Source organism: Typopeltis vanoorti, chromosome 22 (assembly GCF_054136105.1).
Source record: "Typopeltis vanoorti isolate ZY-2024b chromosome 22, IOZ_Tvanoo_1.0, whole genome shotgun sequence".
In the NCBI taxonomy this organism is placed as follows: Eukaryota; Metazoa; Arthropoda; class Arachnida; order Uropygi; family Thelyphonidae; genus Typopeltis; species Typopeltis vanoorti.
The window spans coordinates 78,855,044-78,878,593 of NC_143570.1; the positions used below are offsets into that span (position 1 = coordinate 78,855,044).

A 23,550-nucleotide genomic window follows, 5' to 3' on the forward strand; every position below is an offset into this window, starting at 1 on the left:
CAGAAGGATGAAGAGATGTTGGAAAGGGTCCAAAGGAGACTAAGTAGTTTCTGACCTCTGGAATGTCAAGTATGAGGAAAGATTGAGACGATGTAATTAACTTCCTCCTGTCCTGGTGGACAGGAGGAAGAGGGGAGATATGATAGTGACCTACAAGTTGGTAAGGGGTTGTTATAGGATCAATGCTGGAGAAGTTTTACAGAGAATAGTGGGAGATCAGGGGAGAACCAGAGGTCATCCCTGGAAACTGTATAAAGAGGATGTGAGTAGGGGAGTGAGAGGCAGGTTTTTTTCATGCAGAGTTGTGAATGATTGGAATGCCTTGCCTGAGAATGTGGTGTCTGCAAAGAGTTTGAATGTGTTTCAAACTTGGTATGATGAGCTGTGTGTGTGATAAAAAGAACTTTCAGATGAGTCTTTGACTCCATGAGGTCTTGGAGTGGTAATAATAATAATAATAAATTGACATCAATTTTGTTTTATCTATGCATCAGTCTATTCAAATCATCTTGCAAGCATTCTACATCACGTTGATGTAAACAATCATCAGCAAACAACTTGATATCATTCCTCAAATTATTTCCTATGTCATTTATGTACAGATTAAACGGCAGTGATTCAAGCATAGAGCCCTATGGTACACCACTAGTCACTTGCCTTCTCCTGGATTCTGCTCCATATACAACTTTTTGGTATCTGTCCAACAGCCATGCTTTTATCCATATTACCAGTTTCATATCTGTTTGTTGCAGTTTGTGTGGTATCCTGTCAAACAGCTTTGCAAAATCCAACAGTATCATCATACAGCCGTTCCTTTATCCAACTCAGCTGTCACCCTATTATAAAAAAGTTAATATGTTACTAAGACATGACCTACCCTTCACAAAGCCATGCTTCCCCTTATAGAATATCATATTCTTATCCACCCATTCCTGAATTCTCTTTTTGACCAACTTTGATGTACTTTTACCACTACTCCTGAAATACTGATTAGTCTATAATTTGCAACCATAGATTATTATTATTATTATTATTATTATTATTATTATTCAGGCCTCCATGGAGTCAAAAGACTCATTGTGGGAGGTCCTTCCTAAGAAACACAAAGTCTATCAAGACTCATCGAGGGGAGGTCCCCCCCCCCAAGAAACACAAAGTTTATCATACCACTCCTTGAACTTATTGACCGTTCTCGCTCTCACCACTCCATCAGGCAATACATTCCATGGTTCAACCACCCTCCATGCAAAAAAACCACTCCTCACCCTCTTGCTCACAATTTCCTTTCGTAACTTCCAGAGATGGTGTCTTTTCATCACTCCTTCCCGCTGTTCAACCAAGCGAAAGAACTCCTCAGTGTCAAGCATGTAACTACCACTCAACAGTTTAAAAGTCTCAATCATATCCTCTCCTTCTTCTATCCACCAAACTCTGCAGTCCACATTCCCTTAGCCGATCCTCATAACTATCATTGTACAATCCTGAAACTATCTTTGTTATCTGCCTTTGTACCCTATCCTCAGTTAATTTATCCCCTTCAAATCCTTGGGACCAAATCTGAGAACAATAGTCCAAGTGTGGTCTGATCAGGGTCCTATACAATGGAATGATAACTGTGTTATATCTGCAGGTCAGTGTCCTTCTCATTATTGCAGCAATCCTCTGTGTTACCTTTGCCACCTTTGCAACATGTCCCCTAAATTTCAGGTTTCTATCAATCATCAACCCCAGATCTCTTGTCTTCCCCTACTTCCTCCAGTATAACTCCTCCCATAGAGTATGCAGCATCCCATTGATGTTTCCCAAACCGCAGGACCTTACATTTTGCTGCATTAAACTGACATCCCCCATTCATTTGCCCATCTATCTAGCGCTAGAGGATCTAGATTAGATCCTTCTTTATGCAAAGGAATTATTTTGAAATCCTTCCACTCTCTTGGGACTTTGAGAGCTGAGGCTTAAATTGAATAGCTGAGTCAAAGGAATCATCAGTTCCCATGCACATTCTCTTAAAATGCAAGTTGATATTCCATCCAATCCTACAACTGTATTTGCATTAAGATTCTGCAATATCCTAAGTACCTCTAATTCATCAACCTCTATAATTGAGATATTTAATGAGCAGTTCATAAAGCATAAAGGTCTTTCAGCCTTGTGAATGTGACATCATGGAGAAGTTGAGAACAGTGGATGAAAAGGAGAGACTGACTGAGTGAGCAAGAGACATAGGGGGAAATGAGCAAAGTTGATGTTAATAAGGCTGTAAGACTTGATATATAAAAACTATTTTGAATGAATGTGCCAAAGAGTTGACAACTGCTTGGCCTATTTGTTTAATATGAGTCTTACATTGGGTTAAGTTCCACAGTAGTGGAAGAAAGGTAAGACTGTACTGCTTCATAAGTGAGGTGAAAGTTTTTCCTTCACAGGAAAAAAACATTGCCATGTCTGTATGAGATAGGCCTACTCATCTTCACTTGAAAATCCTGATAAAGGTTCTTCACATAATAAAAAGGATTTGAACATTTTCCTTCATTTCCTTTTCGTCATTAACATAATCTGCTGCGATGTGCTCACAATTTTAGCAGTGCGACCAGTAAACATCATGCCACTATTCATTACTTTCATATACTCTACCTACTTCAAATTATTGCATAACTGTAGTGTGCATCCCATTCTTGCCTATCAAATTTCAAACCTTACACTTTGCAACACTGAGCTGGTAACCACACTCACCTGCCCCATTACAGAGTCTATTCAGATCCTCCTTATGACCATAACATCTGCTATGCTCTACTCATTACAGTTCTTTGCATTTTCTCCATTAAATATGTAGTTAATTTTCTCCTTTAAATATTAAATCGAGATGTGTCATATCACTGTCACCACAAAGGGAATGATAAGACTGAAGCTGACTTATAGGCCACTTTGTTTGGAGTTGTGATTAAGGTATTGGAGAAATAACTTAATGAGGATAACTTTGCATATCTCCATTAAATAAGTCTCAATATCAGTAAAATACAGGTTGTGCCACAGTGGTCTGTTTTTTGGACCATTGTTTTTCAACTAGTGGCTTTTCTCTTTCAAGATACTGCTTTTTCCTACACAACTTGGTAATACCTATCTAACAGCCACTCACCTATACAAAAAGCAGTGCTGGAAAGTGTGGAAAAGTTGTGATAATCACCATGAAGGAATTTAGGTAGAACCATGTAACTTACACATTATTCTACATTATATCCCACAAAGTGTTATACACTTGTTACAATGCTACTGCATCATTTGCAATCCTCTGAGAAAAAAGTCTTCCTGACCTGTAGGCATCTGTTATCTCAGGATGCTCAGTTTTAAACTTGGCCACCCATCTGGCAACTGTTGAACATGCTGGGGCACAGTCCCCTCAGTTGCAGACTTTTCTTGCAGTATGAAATATTTGATGATGGCCTGCACTTCTGTCTTAGAATTTCTTTAAAACCAATGACATGTTTTTTTATATATCCTAAAAGAAAAATAATGAATTATTACAATTTGATGAAACATGAGGTTAAAGGTTTTTAAGATGTGTTCTTTCTTGTGGTTATATCAGTTGCTTTAATATTATTTTTGTACTAGGTGTTTATCAGAACTTTTCTGCCCCCCCTCCCCTCATACAATTCAGTAATCTGTCATCTCACCCCACTACTCTAATTTAGTTATCAACTTACCACATGATAATTATCAAAGACAATGCAAAATCAAAATATACCACTATATATGCATCTCACTTTGGCATGCATTTGTCATTGTTTTAGTAGATTGCTGAAACACAGAGTGGCCTATAAGTCAACTTCAGTCTTATCATTCCCTTTATGGTGACAATGATATGACTTACCACTGTAAAGTTTTGTAAAGTGGAACAATTCTACTTCCACTTCTTTGGGACCTTCCCCATTGCAAGAGAGTTTAAACAGGTATGTCAAGGCATCATTAACTCATGGAGCATTCCCTTAAGATACATATGCCATTGATTTATTAATATTGACTTATTAATATCAAATTTACTTAGTTCCTCATACATCTCTGTTCACTCACCATCAACTCATCTTCCATTATACCCTCTACACTTAACCTTTGCACAATGAAATACCTTGATGGCTATCCTTACCAAATGAGTCACACTCCTGAACTGCTCTTTATGATCCTCGTGTAACTGATTATTATCATTCTCTTTATGCTGCTTCTATAATGTCCTCTCTTTCCACATTGCATACAATCTCTGTCTCTCTGATCATTATTTTACACTCGTTGTATCCAGTCTCCGGACATTTATAGTGCATTTGGATATTGCTGTTAAACATATCTTTATTAGTGACCAACAGCATTTATCTCTTTTCCTCCTACTCCTGATTCCATGCTCCAGCTTGGAGCTGGAGCATGGAATCAGGAGTAGGAAGGTCTCAGGATCAAAATCACCAGCTTTGAAGTTTCACATATATCCTTTCCTTACAGAACTCCTCATATGGCTGGCCATCACCTTGGCGATCACCTCATGGTCACTTTTGCCAACTAGGAAGAGATTTGATATTTACAATCAAAGATTAAGATATTTGTTCTAAGATATTTATTCCTCAAGAAATTAATTTTCCTTATTCCTAGATGCAATCTTTTCATTCCAATCTGTATTTCATACTTAAAATCATCAATAAAGATCACTCTTCTCTTGTTCACTAAGCCAAGTTGCCTATACATTTCTCTGTCACCATTCTCCATATTCCGGGCCTATGGCAACAAAATATCTCACCCTATCTACCTCATGCTCACACCATTCCTGTCTCAATATATCCATCATTCTTTCCATTCATCTCCATCTTGTGCAGGAATAATTCCCCAATGCTTTCATTAACAGCACACTCCCCTTCTTTCTTGTTCTTCATATCCTCACAAAAAGTATTGTGCCCTTCCATTTCTATTCCTGTCAGAATATTGTCTACATCCAACCAAGTGGCACTTATTCCAACAATTTTGAATACACTCAGTCAATGCGATGGGGTTTGTTTTATTCATTTCTGAAATTATTGGCATTCATCAATAACGAATGATCCCAAATTGCAGCAATTCATTTTGGGATCAGTAAGCAGTCCTAACCATGCTACCTCTCAGCTATGACTTCTCCACAACCCCCATGCCAACTCACATTTATTTCACTTATCCCATATTTTTCTCCAGTCTCAACTACTCACCTATGCAATCTCATTCCATGCTAATCAGCATCATACTCACATTCGCTACTGCTTCCAACATTAACTGTCCTTAAGTATATCACTCTCTTCACTCTGACTTGTGTTTCCCCATCCACCTTGCATTCCTATTCTCTCATGTCTTATGCTATGCTCCTCTCCATTCACAAACACTTCAGTCTACTTCCAACCTATTCTACTCTCCTGCTCTTTCACTATCTTCATAATTTTCTGTGATCTCATTTTCATGTCTCATATTACTCTCCCTTCTAGCAAGAGACTTTGAAGTTGACTCACACTATATCCATTTAAATATAATCTATCCATTTTATAGATTTCCACCCATGCTAAAATTCATCCCAGAAATTCTAAAACTGTACTCCTTTCTTCTTAGATGACTCTGTCAACATACCATTTGGGATTGCTGCTTTCTGTCCCAAATCATCATTGTCATACCTAGGCAACACAGTAGCTTCCTTTCATAATACACTGTCAGCACCCATCTCTGTAATATCCTGATATCCTCTCTGACTTATCCAATCAAATCACTTGTTCCCAAATTCACCAATAACTCTTGCTCTTTTACTTCTCATATCCAAAGCATCAATTACCTGGCTCATTCACCCTCTTGAAAAACAAACCTGTGCACCTTCTCATGCACCATACATTTAATAATTGACCCTTCATATAACAGGGAAACTTTTCAATCATTCCTCAGCTTTTTCTCTTCCCTATCTTTCTATTATAGTTTTTTAGCACTCTTTCATAACACATTTATCAAATCATAAGTGCCATTTATTATTATTATTATTTGACACCTCCAGGGAGTCCAAGGATTCTTTGAGGGAGGGCATCTGCTCTACAACTGTGTCTTCACTACTAAATCCACCAATTGACTTCAACTATACCAATGCCATCTACAGCCGAACACCACACCTAGTATTTCCACACACAATCACAAACATCCATACCCATGGCAGGATTCGAAAGTTACTTTTGGCTGGAGAGCGGATACGCTAACCACTCAGCCAGCCAGGCCGGCGTTTTTTTTTTTTTTTTTTTTTTTTTTTTTTTTTGTATTCCAGTAAGTACTCTTTCATATCATCAATCAATACACCTCCATCACTTTTGTTCTATCAGTTATGCTCTTTCATCCCCACAATCACCCTTGCTTTGGTATCTTTCACAATCTTACACTCCTCATTGTCTTCTTCCCTGTCTAATTTCACTCCTCATCTCCTACTATCATTTAATAATAGCCTGCAATTCTTCAAAATATCACTCCAAACCTCTTGCATACATATCCTGCATATTCCCCTATCCATACATGCAGCACTCACAACAATGAATCATCTTAAAATTTATACAATTTCTATATTATTTACCACATTGGATTCTCACACTGCCTAGCACAGTGGTCGCCAAAGGGGTCAATATGACATTGTTAGGGGTCGATTTGGGCTCAGGGGTCGACAGAAAAATATAAGACATCATTGTATGGGTAATATTTAATTCGGTTAACTTGGATTACCTCCATGACAAAAGATATGGAGGTAATTGACAACGCAATTAAGAGTGAATTGTGGGATCAGTACCTCCATCTTATAGGTCCATGAATAGGACCTGTAAGATGGCGTAAGGTCATGAAAATAGTTACTGAGGCCAATCAAGTAGGCCAAAATGACGTATTTACCAATAAACGGATGTTGGTGGTTCCTGCTGGCCGGCGCAGTGGGAGCGAGATTGCAACACGTGCGTGGTTCTTATTTACTGATACAAGTATTTGATCCCAGTCTCATTTTTGCGCATCGACATACAAGTGAGCATTAATGTTCTAAAATTCATGTTGAAGAGTTGAGCAGTGCTGGTAGTAATACCAGTAGCTTATTAACATCACTAGTAATACCAGTGATAGTAACAGTAATATAATAATATATACTATATTATACATACAATAAACACTGTAACTATAAAATAAACAATCTAAAAATTCACATAAGTGTCTTTTTTTGCTTGTCCTATTATAATTACATAATAGTAAAATATAGGGGGTCGATAAAAAGTCAAGAAACGCTTGAAGGGGTCGATGGTCGACTTGGCGACCCCTGGTCTAGCATATACTTTTAATTTTATTCTCTCTTAGAAATCTGGATGACTAAAGCTCAGAGGAATAATCCAAAACTGTCTGACCAGAGACTTACATAAGAGTATCATAGCTTCCTTTTTCCTGTGATGTGAAGCTTCTTTTAATTAAACCAATAATGTTCTATGCATTTACTAGTAGTTGTCTAATGTGATTCTGAACTTAAATTTGCCTTCATAGTACAACTGGAAGAACAACAAGACATTGCACCCTTTGACTGCAAAAGATCTGAGTTTGATTTTTGTTGTGATGAGAGGAATCTTTATATAGGATTTTCAATTGAAGGTGAGTTAGCAAATCTCATACAGTGGTAGCAGGGTTTTTGCCTCCTGGAATCTCACATTTCTTATTCCGCATACAGGCAAATTGGGCAGAGAACACATCTAATTAACAGACAAAAAAATATTACTGTATATGGTAGATGCTGTTTAGTGTAACAAGAGGATTAAGTAGTGAGTTGTGTGGAGTGGGGTGCCCTCCCATGATGAGTCCCAGGAGGTGTCACATAATAATAAGCTTCTTACCATAGTACCTAAATCCTTATATTCAAGCAACTCCTTCCAAATTGTTCCCACTCATTTTATAACCATCTAATCCTATACAGTAATCCCTCGATTAATATGCCCCCGATTAGTGCATAATTTTTTTTTATGCTCAAATTCGATTAGTGCACTTATATACATCTGAAAAATAAATGTTACAGATTTTTAAAAATTTTTATCTATATATTTTTATAGGCTAACTATTTTAAAAAATCACTTACCAGAATGAAATAATTTAGTTACTGATTTAAAACATTTTACAAAGTTATTTTAATGGCATACTACACTACTTCCATGTACACTATGTATACTATGTTCCAAATTTTTACGTAAAAATTTATGTCTATATTATGCCCGCAGATTTGAGACCCTTCGACACCTCTATGCATGTCACAAAAAGGAGAATCCATTCCAATAATAGGGTAATCAATCCGTTTTCTGGGATGAGTTGTTTATTATTACCCGTCGGAAAATTAACTTCTCTTTTATGATCATTGTAGTTTTTAAAGTGGTAACTATTTTGCTTGTATAACAGTTGGGAAATTTTATCTATAAAGCACGTGATTTCGTGTGTTGGCGACCAATTTGTACATCCTTCATTTCTTTCTCCCCTTCAATGATAATGTCAAATTTAGAGAAAATGGCAAAGCTAATAATAATGGTAAGTGCCTGATGGTTTTCGGTTCAAGACACAGAAGCATGGTACTAGGTATCATTAACAGTATGTTTCGAACATAAGGATGTGCACAAATCCACATGGAGAGAAGAACACAATAACAAAAAAAAGTTTTATTAGCTATATTATTGCTGATAGTGATATCTTCATGCTAGGTCAGGATACAAGAGCATACAGATGATTTGAAATGAAGTTATCACCACTTAACATTAAGTAGAATAAAAACAAATATGGTATTGAAAAGAAAAATATGTATGAAGGTATTTAAAAAAAAAAATAAGGTCAAGTAGATTTTTAGAGGAAATGTACTTGAACTATACAAAAAAAAAAAAAAACACACCTGGAGTCACAGTGGCAAATGAAAGAAATATTGATTGATTCATGCATGCATGATTTGCATTGCAACTTGCCTGTATATAGGGGTAAGAGATGTGAGCTCCCAGGAGGAATCCAAGCATCAGAACTGGTGGATACAAGAAGTTAAAGAAGACAGCAAATAAAAAATTCCTAGGAAGTAAGTCAGTAGATGCACTAAGTTTATTATTATTATTATGTGACACCTCCAGGGAGTCCAAAGACTCATCGAGGGAGGGCACCTACTCTACAACTCTGTCTCCACTGCAACTACCATCATCATTTACACCAACAGCATCTACCGTCTAATAAGAATGGTGGAAAGCCAGTTGATTAAATTATTATTATACTAGCATCTCCATGGAGTCTGAAGACTCATCACAGGAGACACAAACTATCCGCACAATGTTTATCATACCTCTCCTTGAACTCATTGACAGATGAAGCACTCGCAACTGAGTCAGGCAACACATTCCACTCATTCAACACTCTTCGACCAAAAAATCTAGTCCTCAAACCCCTGTTAACCACCCATACACACATATATACAAGAGTGGTTCCATAAGTTTCCAGCCTGACTAACTTTTAGAGGTGACAGAAAAAAAAAACTGTCACATTTCAACATAATCTCCCTTTACTTCAACACACTTTTCACATCTTTGCATTAACATTTCTATTCCCTTGAAAAAAATAGTCTGTACTTTTGTTTGTTTGCAAAATGGCCTAAAACTGCATCATTCACCTTGTTATCTGCAAATTTTCTTCCTCAAAGGTCTTTCCTCAGTTTCGAGAAGAGGTAGAAGCCACTGGGTGATAGATCTGGGCAGTAGGGTGAATATTATGTGTTGTGCAGGAGTGAAGCATAATATTCTGCATACACAGTGGCATTCCTTTCCTTGAAGTCAATCAACAGAATTCCCTGGAAATCCCAAAAGATTTTTGCCATGATCTTCTTGGTGGACTGAGTGACCTTGGCTTTTCTCGGCAGTGCTTTTTCTGGTTTGCACCACTCCATGGATTCCCTTTTGGAAAGAGGATAATACTAAAAGACCATGCTTTCATCCCCAGTGACAATGGATTCCAGCACTTCTCTCTGATTCCTTTGGTAAAACTAAATATTTGCAGTAACGTCACGTGATGCCCCTGAATTGAATAGAGAAGTCGGGACACCAACCTTGTACTGACCATCATCATGTGAAGCTTCTCATGAAGGATGCGAAAGATGGTTGTTATAGAAAGCTGCAACCTGCTGAGATTTCTTTTGAGCTTCAGCCATCTGTCATTGATATTTAAACATGTATTTAAATGTTCATTGCTTAGCTTTCGGGTCAAGACCATAATTTACCCTAAAATGATGAAAAGTGGTGATGTTGGTCAAGAACAAATTATCTCAAGTTATCACAATATCCAGTAAATTAAACCTATGTTCTCTCTATCGCATGCAGTTTCAGATAATTATTTCTTAGTAACTTCCATCTTCCACTTCAATCCTGCCATGTACCCTTTCCTTCTTCCAATCTATGTCCAATCTATCTCCCATAATAATTATTTGCTCTGTGCTCATTGAGCAAATCTGTCATTATATGCTGGCTACATCTACCTTTCTCTCTGGGCATAGAGCACCACACCACTATATACATTGTGATGTCTTATATTTGTCTTGTAATGAATTTTGTGTTGTAATCTCTACCTCATATCTGCAAGCCTGAAATACATTGCCTCCCACAACCCTACTCTTGCCTTCCTGTTGGTTGAAGTTCTTCTATCCTCAAAAATACTCAACTCCCTGTCCTGTTTTCAATGAAAATACAATATCCTTTGTTTTCTATCCATGCAACTATATCTTTTCTGTCCACCAAGTCTTGTTAATGACTGTAAATTTTGGTCAAGTTGAATTGACCAATACCAAAAATGCATCCTCATTTCTGATACTTCAGTCATTACAATACATGAAGTCGAATTTTCTTTTTGTTCCATGGGTATTCTTACATCTTAATGACTCTCTCATTCAGATTTGAGATGTGTGAAACTATGCCTATCATTGATTGATTGATTATTCCAGAGCCATTTCCATGATCACTTGTCCAAAAGTATTTTCACACATTCTCTCATCTGATTCTATCTTAATAGCCCTAACTTCCATGACTTCATTTCTCTCTCTTTACCTGTACCACATGTTCCAAACATTCAATCCCAAATCTATTTAAATATTACCCATTATTTAATTATAAGTACATTTATCCATCAAATTCACTCTATAACATCTATAAATTGCACACTAATCCTTCTGCACAACCTACTGTACATTAACATTTATAATGGCCCTTATTAATTCATTCCTACCTAATCTTTCTTCGTAGTCAACATCCCAAATACTGTCTTAGTCAACTGCCTCTGGACCCTTTCTAAAACCTCTTCATCCTTTTGAAAAACCAGGTGATCAAATCTGTGCACAGTAGTCCATATGTGGCCTAATCAAGGCCTTATACAATGGAACCAGAATCTCCTTACTTCTACAAGTCAGTGTCCTTCTCATCATTGCAGAATTCATTGTGTTGTCCTCACAATTTTAGAAATTGTGCCTTCTAAATTTTAGATTCCTATCTACCATCACACCTAGATCTCTTATTTTGTCTACCTCCTCCAATATATCTCCCCACCAAGTGTTATCTTTGTTTACAAATTTTAAAACCCTACACTTTGCAACACTGAAATGGCATCGCCACTCCTGTGCCCATTCACACTCAGTCTGTTTGAGTCCTGTAAAGCCACAACATCTCGTTGGCTTCTTATAGTTCTTCCCAACATCTTTTCACAACATTTACTTGACTTCTTATAGTTCTTCCCAACATCACATCTGTTCACAACATTTACTTGACTTCTTATAGTTCTTCTCAACTTTGCATCATCTGCAAACTGAATATCCCCATTCAAATCTTCAACAAAATTATTAAACATACAGAATAAAAAGTGATTGCCCTAAAACAGCCTCTCGAGGCACACCTCTTACAGTTTTCCTCTTCTGGGATACTGCTCCCTGACACACAACTTGCTAATATCTATCAGAACCAATCTTCAATCCAGTGCACTAATCTAATATCCAACTCATCCGTTCCAGTTTGACCAGAAATTTATCATGTGGCAATCTATCAAAAGCCTTTGTAAAATATTTAGTATATGAGGGTTATTTGAAAAGCTTGGTAAATTTTCAATAGACTTCAACACAATTCATTCATTCATATGAGTGTGTCGCCATGTATCATCTTTTTCATGACCCCTGGCAAAATTTTAGCCACGTGCGATTTGTAGTTCTCATTTGGCAAACATTTAAAATGACCGTGTTTGTATTTTTCAAAAAAATGGAGAAAAATGAGTTTTGTGCAGTGATAAAACCCTTTTATTTGAAGAAGTTGACAGCCGCACAGATCAAAGCCAAATTAGATGCAGTTCACAGAGACTCTGCACCAACAGAGTTCCCCTTGTTCAATGTACCTGTCACCTAATTGTTATAAGTAAGCAGATTACTAAAACATGATCTTACTTTAGCAAATCCATGCAGTTCACCATTCTACTTATCCTTTATCATTGGGGTTGTTTGAAAAGTTTGGTAAATTTTCAACAGACTGCAATACAATTCGTTCATTCATACCAGTGTCAGCACATATCATCTTTTTCATGACCCCTGGCAAAATTTTAGCCAAGTGCAATGTGTAGTTCTCATTTGGCAAACATTTAAAAAGATTGTGTTCACATTTTTCATAAAAATGGAGAAAAACAAGTTTCATGCAGAGATAAAACTCTTTTATTTGAATAAGTTGACAGCTGTGCAGATCAAAGCCAAGTTAGATGCAGTTCATGGGGACTCTGCACCAGCATTAAAGACTATTTATTTTGGATAAATGAGTTTAAACATGGTTGTAAGTCCATCGAAGATGAAGCATGCTCTGGATGCCTGACTGAGGTCACAACGAAGGAAATGATTGGCAAAATCCATGGTATCGCTATGGAAGACTGCCGAGTGAGTGTTTGAGATTGCTGAGATTGTAGGCATCTCAACTGAACAGATGTGTAATATCCTGCACAAAAAATTGCACATGAAAAAGCTGTGCACATGATGAGTGCCATGATTGTTGACTGTCGATCAAAAATGCATGCAAAAAGACATTTCAATGCAGTGTTTAATTGCAACTCGCAGGATTTTTTATGTCGATTCATGACTGTTGACGAAACTTTGATCCACCACTACACACCTGAATCCAAGCAGCAGTCAAAACAATGGACAATGCCTGGTGAAAGAGCACTGAAAAAAGCGAAGACCGTTTTGTCAGCTGGGAAGGTGATGGCCACTGTTTTTGGGTTACCCAAGGGATTATCATGATAGACTATTTGGAAAAGAGTAAGACAATAACAGGAGTCTAATATGCATCATTGTTGGACAATTTAAAGGAAGAACTGAATTAAAAACGGCCAAGATTAGCACACAAAAAATGTGCTCTTTCACCAATGCGCCATTCCACACATTGGGCGTTGCAATGGAAAAATTGCCCAAATGAGGTTCAAATTGGTCCCACATCCACCATATTCTCCGGACTTGGCCTCGTGTGACTTCTTGTTCCCAAACTTAAAAATGTGGCTTTGTGGGAAAAAAGTTTCTTCGAATGAGGATGTCATCAAGACTGTCAATGACTATTTTGCACAATTTGACAAATCCTACTTTTTAGATGGGATAAAAAAATTGGAAACTCTATGGACTAAATGTGTAGATCTCAATGGAGACTATGTTGAGAAATAAAGATGATTTTTTCCAAAAAAATGTGTTTAACTTATTTTTTTTACCAAACTTTTCAAACAACCCTCATACTACTGTGTATCCATTTTCCTTGTTCAATGCACCTGTCACCTAATTGTTATAAGTAAGCAGATTACTAAAACATGACCTTACTTTAGCAAATCCATGCAGTTCACTATTCTACTCATCCTTTATCATTTCTTGCATGTTATCTTCTTTCTAACTTGCCTCCTGCATTATTCATATGCATTCATTTCTGCACTACTTTCCTATCTACCTACTCTCCAGCAGTCCTATTTTTGTGCCATTTTGTCATTCACTACTACCACCACTCTGATATCTAGCTTTAGTCATTATCAAAATTTCAAAATGGTGAGAGGGACTGAGAGAGTGTCTGACACTCTCTCAGTCCCTCTCACCATTCTCACTTTCCACCCACAAATCTTTCATTCTTATTAAAATACATTGAACACACACACACACACCCCCCCACACACACACACTACGCATAACACAATCAGGCATGATTGATTACTTTATTCGATAATTTTTACTTAACATGTAGGTCAATTACCGGTATTATTAAATTATTTCAGTCCCTCTAAACAAGACAAAATTTTTATTTATCAAAAATACTTACCGGTATTATTAATCCGCAGACACCCACTGGTTCCAGACGAGTAAAAGAGAAAACATTGCCATCTATAACAAAAATAAAGAAAAAAAAAAGTAATATAAGCAGCACTCTTTGTTAATTGACAAAGCACCAATAACTACCCCTGGCAACTCATAACACCAGTTTGACAGTCGAGTTTGGCAGACTTGACTGTCAGAACTGGCCTGCACATAAAGTAAAAAGTATTTAATAAAATAATAATCACATGTGATTTTGTTGCATGTTGTGTGTTCAATATATATGTTAGTGAGAATGAAAGATATGTGAGAGAGTCAGACGTTTGGATCATTAAACAAGCAAGAGGGCAGTGATGAAAGCTATGACAAAAAGATACAAAAATACGAGTGCTAGAGAGCAGTAGATAGTAAGGTAGATGCAGATGCAATAGCAATGATGTAGAAGGTGAGTTGGAAGGAAGATAACATGAAAGAAGTGGCAGAAGATGAGAATAGAGAATTGCAACAATGAAAGAAGCAGTGTGCATAAACAGAGTCTTTCAAAGGACAAGTGTGAGTTTGAGCAACTCAAGATTTCTAGTCAACACAAAAATTCTACTCCTTGCACCCTTGCTAATCACACAACCTCTCTGGGTGACCCCTTATTCTCTCCATATTCCTCATTCATCTCAACTTTCACTGTATTATAATGCAATGACAGTTGAATTGGATGAAAAAATTAATTTACTCACTTACTGCAATAAATGGGTAAATTAATAACACAACTGGCCTGATTAGCCAATTAGCAGTGACGCACTCAGGATTTAATCTTGGAGGGGGCCGAGCGCTCAAGATTTAACCTTTGGGGGGGGCGAGTTGAGTCGACGTTTTGTGAATACACACTACACATCGCATACGACCTATAACTGAGCATCTGCAGTGATCGCTAATTCATAAGTAGCACACAACATAAATAAAAAAAATGAATTTTAATTAGGAAAAGAATTTTGGAAATTTTTCTAGTGTTTTTTCCTTTTCTTTATTAAATACATTCCTAAGCCACCTGAACAAACAACACAAACGTATTCAATTCACCATCAAAATTGAAAACAACAACTCTCTTTCTTTTCTAGACACACTCGTCACACGTCTTCCCTCAAGCTGCCTCTTCTTCACTGTCTACCACAAACCTACACATACAGGCCACCACATACATAAAAATTCACGCCCCCATGTAACACAAAAACTAGGAGTCAGGAGCACCCTCAAACACAGAGCCCTAACAATTTGATCCAATATAACAAGCTCTGAACCAACAATCTGAAATCATTAACCAAACATTTGTAAAAAATGGATAAAAAAAAACAGTTCATAAGATCCTCCATAAAAATGTCATTAAAAGCAAAAAATATTAGAAGAATGCCATAGCCATACCCTACATTAGGGGCATTTCAGAAAAAATAGATGGAACACTACCTAAATACAACATCAAGACAACCTTCAAATCCTTCGCAAAATCAAGAAATTTACTTAGCTCTTCCAAAGATCCTCTTCCATACCTTGCACACCTAGGGGTTTACAAAAGTCAATGTACCTGTAAAATACTTTGCATAGGGGAAACAGGATGCACTATCCCAATCAGAAAAGATGAACACAAATGCCACATTAAATACCTCCACTATGGTAAAACAAGCTGATCAGACCATGCACTTCACGCATGCCACAGAATTGGCTGGAAAGGCACTAAGTCCCTACACCACACCAAAACCTGGTTTGAAAGAAAATTCAAAGAAGCTTGTAAAACATTAAAACATCATCCAAATCTGAACAAAATGATGGATTAATTATTTCAAGAATGTGGAGGACCCATCTTCAACTCATATAACAACCAGAACAACCTCAAAAGAAGAAAATCTCAATACAAAAGGACTGTAGAAATTGTTCAATGTAGTTCAGTTTTTTTTTTTTTTTTCTCACAGAGATCACGCTAAGATAACTGATTAAAAAACATTTAGATTCATTTTACTTTCTTATAGTGCAGTGGCATGTATTATTATTATTATTATTCAGGCCTCCTGGAGTCAAAAGACTCATCGGGGGGGTCCCCCCCGAGAAACATAAAGTCTATCATACCACTCCTTAAACTCATTGACCGTTCTTGCTCTCACCACTCCATCAGGCAATGCATTCCATAGTTCAACCACCTTCCATGCCAAGAAACCACTCCTCACCCTCTTGCTCACAGTTTCCTTTCGTAACTTCCAGAGATGGCCTCTTGTCATCACCCCTTCCCACTGTTCAACCAAGTAAAAGAACTCCCCAGTGTCAGCCCTGTAACCAACCTCTCAACAGTTTAAAAGTCTCACTCATATCACCTCTCCTTCTATCCACCAAACTCTGCAGTCCACATTCCCTCAGCCTATTCCTAATAACTATCATTGTACAGTCCTGAAACCATCTTTGTTATCTGCCTCTGTACCCTTTCCACAGTCAATTTATTCCCTTCAAATCCTGGGGACCAAATCTGAGAACAATAGTCCAAGTGTGGCCTGATCAGGGAATTTTACAATGGAATGATAACTTTTATCTCTGCAGGTCAGCATCCTTCTCACTACCACAGCAATCCTCTGTGCTACCTTCACCACCTTTGCAATATGTCCCCTAAATTTCAGGTTTCTATCAATCATCAACCACTAGATCCCTTGTCTCCCCTAATTCCTCCAGTATAACTCCTCTCATAGAGTATGCAGTGTCCCATCAATGTTTCTCAAACCTCAAGACCCTACATTTTGCTGCATTAAACCGACACCCCCATTCATTTGTCCATCTAGCTAGCTTATTCAAATCCTCTTGCAGGGCTGCCGCATCTGTACTATTACTAATAATCCTTTAAAGCTTTGCATCATCTGCAAACAACTGAATATCCTCTTGCACTCCACTGAAACTGTCATTGATATAAAGGTTAAACAATATAGGTCCCAGTACTGAGCCCTGTGGGACCCTACTTGTAACCCTCTGCTTCCCTGACACTGCCCCACCATACACAACTCTCTGATACCTATCGGACAGCCAATCCTGAATCCATTTGACCAATCTGACATCCAGACCCATGTGCTGCAACTTAAATATCAGCTTATCATGTGGCACCCTGTCAAATGCCTTTGCTAAGTGTAAGAAAATGGCAGTATATGCCTTTCCCTCATCTAATGCTCTTGTAACTTTATCATAAAAGGCTAGCATATTGCTAAAACAAGAGCACCCCTTCACAAATCCATGTTGACTCTCACAGATAACATTACCCTCATCTGCCCAATGCTGTATACGGTCCTTCATTACTTTCTCCAAGATCTTACTAACTACTGATGACACACAAACTGGTCTATAATTAGACACTTCCAGTCTGCTACCGTCCTTATGCAATGGCACTATTTTGCCTTCCTTCCATTCCATGGGCATCTTTCCCGCAGCCAGACTGTCCTTGAAAAGCCCGGTCACATATTTTCCTGCTGATGACCTCAATACAGAGGTCGAACCATTAATTGTTACTTGTTTAATGTTAAGTAAAGTAATTATTCTATCACGTGTGTTGTGTCTCCATAAATTCTTCACTATGAATACCAAAGAATTAGCAAAGCTGATATGCTAGGAAGTCAGTTGAATAAATTTGTATGGAATAAGAGAGAAATCACTCAAAACAATAAACTAACTGTATGCAAGACAGTGTTAAAACCAATTTCAATTAATGGATATCAGAGCTAAGTCTTAAAATTCATATCAGTGGTCTCCAGACTCTGATCAAGAGTTTTAAGACTAGAGACAACTGATATGAGAGTTCTGAGAAAGATTAGGAGAGTGAACAGATGACATTATTGGCAATATCAGATTAGAACTGAGGATATTAGGAAAGATCTCAATATTATTAGCATTCAGGAATATGTTAGCTGAGATAATCTTAGATGGTATCAGCACTTAAAACAATTGGAGAAGGCCAGGAGAGTGACCAGAATGGTGAGGAAGGCAAAACTGGAATATGAGAGGAGATTGGCACTAAGATCCAAAAAAAATCCTAGGGAATTTTTTAGCCATGTGGCCAGTAGGTGGAAAACGATTGTGGAAGAATGACATTGCAGGATAAAAATGGGAATAGAGTGACTGATGCAGAGGACATAGTGGAATTGTTCAATGAGCACTTCATTGGAGTATTTCATCCTGGAGAAGAAGGTTTTAATACTAGAGGGATAGGGCAGGTTCAAGGTTCAGAGGTGCAAGAGGAGAGTGTGTGTTCCAAATACTGAGTACTCTGGATACCAGTAAAGCTGTTGGACTGGATGGTATGTCACCACGGGTTTTGAGAGAATGTGCTAAAGAACTGACAGCTCCGTTGACCTGGCTTTTCAATAAAAGTCTGGCTGTGGGAAAGGTACCCAGGGAATGGAAGGAAGGTAAGATAGTGCCACTACATAAGGGTGGTAGCAGACTGGAAGTGTCTAATTATAAGCCTGTTTGTGTGTCATCAGTAGTTGTTAAGGTCTTGGAGAAATTAGTGATGGACTATATACAGTGTTGGGCAGATGAGGGTAATGTTATCTGTGAGAATCAGCATGGATTTGTTAAGGGGCACTCTTGGTTTAGTAATATGATTGCCTTTTATAATAAAGTGACAAGAGCAGTTGAGGAGGGAAAGGCATATACTGCCATTTTTTTTGGATTTTGCGAAGCCATTTGACAGGGTGCCACATGACAAGCTGATATTTAAGTTGCAGCATATGGGTTTAAATGTCGGGTTAGTCAAATGGATTCAGAATTGGCTAACTGATAGGTGTCAGAGAGTTGTGTATGGTGGGGAATATCAAGGAAGCAGAAGGTTATAAGTGGGGTTCCACAGGGCTCAGTACTGGGACCTGTATTGTTCAACCTTTATATCAATAATATTCTCAATGAATTGCATGGGGACATTCAATCAGTTGTTTGCAGATGATGTGAAGCTGGGAAGGGTTATCAGTAACATTGCAGATGTGGCAGCCCTGCAAGAGGATTTGAATAAACCAGACAGATGGGAAAATGAATGGGGGTTTTGGTTCAATTCAGCAGACTGTAAAGTCTTGTGGTTTGGGATCCATCGATGGGAGGATGCATACTCGATTGGAGGAGCTGAACTGGAGAAGGTAGGGGAGGCAAGAGATCTGGGGGTAATGATTGATAGAAAACTGAAGTTAGGGAGCATATTGCAAAGTTGGTGAGGGTAACTCAGAGGATTGCTGCAATACTGAGAAGGACGCTGACCTGCAGAGATAAAAGAGTTATCATTCTGTTGTATAAGACCCTGATCAGACCACACTTAGACTACTGTTGTCAGATTTGGTCACCAGGATTTGAAGGGGATAAACTGACTGTGGAAAGGGTACAGAGGCAAATAACAATGATGGTTTCAGGACTGTATAATATGAGTTATGAGGATCGACTGAGGGAATGTGGACTGCAGAATTTGGTGAATAGAAGAATGAGAGGTGATATGATCGAGACATTTAAACTGTTGAGAGGCAGTTACAGGGTAGACATTGGAGAGTTCTTTCACTTGGTGGAACAGCGGGAAAGAGCGATGACAAGGGGTCATCCCTGGAAGTTACGAAAGGAGGCTGTGCGCAAGAGGGTATGGAGTGGTTTCTTTGTGTGGAGGGTGGCTGAACCTTGGAATGCATTGCCTGAGAGAGTGGTTGGAGTAGGAACGGTCAATGGGTTCAAGGAGTGATACGATAAACTTTGTGTTTCCTAGAAACGACCTCCCATGATGAGTCTTTTGACTCTATGGAGGCCTGGATAATAATAATAATAATTTAGTGAAACCTTTGCCAGGTTGTCAGGAAAAAGACAGAGGAAGACCAAGTCTTCCTCTAAGTCTGTGGATTAATACAGTAAAGAAGTGCCTTAAAAGACAGAAAAATATAAGATCTGATACTGTTGGATTCTTGACAGATAACAAATTAATTTAGAGGAAAGTTGTTGGTCGGAAGTTAGTAATGGTGCTACTTTTCATGTAGCACTATCATGATGTACTGTATACCTTCCCTGAGGGAATCTGGTGACAAGTTCTTGAGACACAACTATCTTAGGTAGTATGCAAAGAAGGCACACAAGGATCAAGAGTCTTAGATTTAATCATTTCATCACTCTGATGAAATCATAATGAGTGAGGCATCACATTCCCCCCCCCCACCCAATTAGTGAGAGTAACCATGAGGTGATCACGTAGATTGTGACCAGCTATATGAAGATTTCTGTGAGGAAAGGATATATGTGGAACCTACAAGGCTGGTGATTATTAAAAGCTTAAGAGACAGTTTAAAGTTATAGCATGGAACTGGATGGGTTTGTTAAGTAGGAAGGAGATAAATGCTGTTTGGAAACTGACAAACAGATATTTAACAACACCAATGTGCAAATGTATTCTGAAAATCAAAAGGTTTGAGTAGGGTATATGCCAAATGAATGAATGAAGGGATTAATCAGGAAATCTCGAAGAAGAAGGTACTGTGAAGGCAATATAAGTTGAAAAATGGTAATAATCAACTATTAGGAGTATAAGTAGCAGGTCAAGAAGGTGACCCAGCTGGTAAGAAGAGCAAAAGTGCAGTATTAGTAGTAATTAGAAAATCAATCCAAGAAAAATTCTAGAGTTTTTTCCCCCCAATATGCAGCCAAGTAGAAAGAAAAATTATTATTGCAAGATGATGTTGATGGACGAAGATGATAGAATGGTAACTGCTGCAGAGGGCATAGTTGAAAACTTCAATGAATAATTCATAAGGTCTTTCATCCTGATCAGTAAAATCAGGAGAAGCTCAAGGGTAGAGGATGGCATAATTGTGATCAAGCATGAGATATGTGAGGAATCAAATAAACTTGATGTCAATAAGGTAATAGAATTTGATGACACATCACTAAATGATGTTGTCATTTAGTGATGTGTTGGAGGTATGTCAAGGCTACTATTACAAGGAGTTGGTAATAGTAGCCTTGACATACCTGTTTAATAGTCTTGCAGCAGCAGCATATGTCACAAGGGAGTGGAAAGAGGATAAAATTGTTCCACTGCATTAAAGGTGGTGATACAACTATAGCTAAAATTATGAGCCAATCTGTATATCAAGAACAATTCTTAATATACAGATTGGTAATACCTTAACCACAACAGTTAAGGTATTTAAGAGATCAGAGAGAGCTAGGATACATAAATCCACTTGCCTGAAGATCTCTGCCTGGAAATATCACTTCAAATGTTGCAAAGTATAAGGTATTGAAATGTTGTAAGCAATGATGGGATGTATACAAATGATGGAGAATTGAAATGTTGTAAGCAATGATGGGATGTAAAGTATACAAATGATGGAGATAACAGCAGTATTCACTGTGAATGTGAATGGATTTGTTAAAAGGGGAGAGGCATGTACAGTGGAAAACTTAGATTTTGTTAAGACATGATAGATTACCACATGACAAGCTGGTAACTAAACTGAAACGGATGGTACTGGATTAAAGACTAGTGAATTGCATAGGTGACTGGCTGTCAGAGGACATGGAGGTGTGCAGTGACCCAAAAGGAAAGTTACTAACACTGTGCCAGAGAGGTCAGTTTTGGGTACATTTTGTATGATTGAGCAGGCAAGATCACTTCAAATGTTGCCAAGTATAAGGTATTGAAATGTTGTAAGCAATGATGGGATGTAAAGTATACAAATGATGGAGAATCTTTGAAAAAGGTACAGGAGGTGAGAGATGTGGGTATGGATAAAGACATGAAGTTCAGGAACAATATTATTATTATAAAGGTTATCTCCATGCAGTCAGAAGACCCATCACTGGAGATCCATTATTCACAAACTAGTCATTCACACAATCATACCAATCCTTAAACTCAATCACTGACAAAGCACTCACAACAACCTCTGGAAACCCATTCCACCCATTCTCCAGGCAAAAAATGTATTGCTAACCACATCCTTACTCAATTTCATTGATGACCTCTTGTTCTCTCCCATCCTGCAAGAACTGAAAAGATGTCTTCAGTGTCAAACCTATAAAAAGCCCCTTTAATAACTTATGTTTCTATCAGATCTCCTTTTTTCCACTTTTTTTCTGTGAGCTGAAAAAATACCTATCAGCTAGTTTTTGCAGACCATAGACTGCCAATAAAATCAATTTGGTTAAACAAATTAAAAAATTTGAAAAACTCTTAAGAAAATATACCATACACACAACAGCCTCCCAGAGGATAAAGTGATTTTCAACATGTCAGATTACTGCCTTTCAAAACATGAATCCGATATCCTAAACAAAGATTTCAACTTTTTAATCACTCCCAATCACATCCCAAAAATGGAATTTATTTGTGGAATTGAAAAAGGTCTTCACCCTCTCCCAGCGGCTATAGCTAACAATATTAGATTTCAAAGCTCAATCATCCTGGCCACAGCTAAACAACCCAAACTTAACACCACTCCTTATGACAGGAAAGCAATTTGTAACTTGAGAAATAACAAAGAGATTATAATTACTAAAGCTGATAAGGGGAACTCCACAGTCATTCTTAATTCAAAGGACTATTTCAAGAAGATAAACAATTTATTATCAGACAGTTCCACGTATAAAATTCTCAACAAAGATCCCACCATGATCAATCGTAATGAGACAAACTGCCTGATCCTCAATATGAGTACTTGGTCTGAGGAATTGAAAAGAAAAATTAAATCCTTACTCCTAGACTTTATGGTGCACCTAAAGTACATAAAGAAGAAGTCCCACTTCATCTGATTGTTGATGGCAGGTCCTCCCCAACATACCTTTTAGCTAAACATCTTACAAACTTACTAAAAGGAAAAATCAGACAAACAGAATCCTATATTAAAAATTCTCAACAATTTGTTGAAAAACTGAAGAATGTGAAACCAACAAAAACAGACATAATGGCTAGTCTGGATGTAGTATCCTTATTTACAAATGTACCAATAGCAGAAGTCATTAACATTATCAAAGATCTCTTTCCTGTAGATATTACACAGATGTTCAAGCACTGCCTAAAATCAAATTTCTTTAAGGCAAACAACAAGGTGTACCAACAATTAGAAGGCCTAGCCATGGGCAGCCCTCAGTCACCACCACCACCACCATGTGCAGACCTTTTCATGGAGAAATTTGAAAATGAAATCTTCACCAATATTACT

The 23,550-nt window shown here is 37.7% G+C and overlaps 1 protein-coding gene across 1 annotated transcript in view; it reads right to left on the reverse strand.

Moving 5' to 3' along the window:
- Positions 1-23,550, reverse strand: part of LOC150094508 (aldehyde dehydrogenase 1A1-like) — a 164,900-nt gene that overhangs the window by 61,730 nt on the left and 79,620 nt on the right. The window contains exon 5 of the mRNA XM_090411990.1: positions 14,361-14,422. Within this exon, the coding sequence (XP_090268116.1) occupies positions 14,361-14,422 (62 nt within the window). The remainder of the gene's footprint in view (positions 1-14,360; positions 14,423-23,550) is intronic.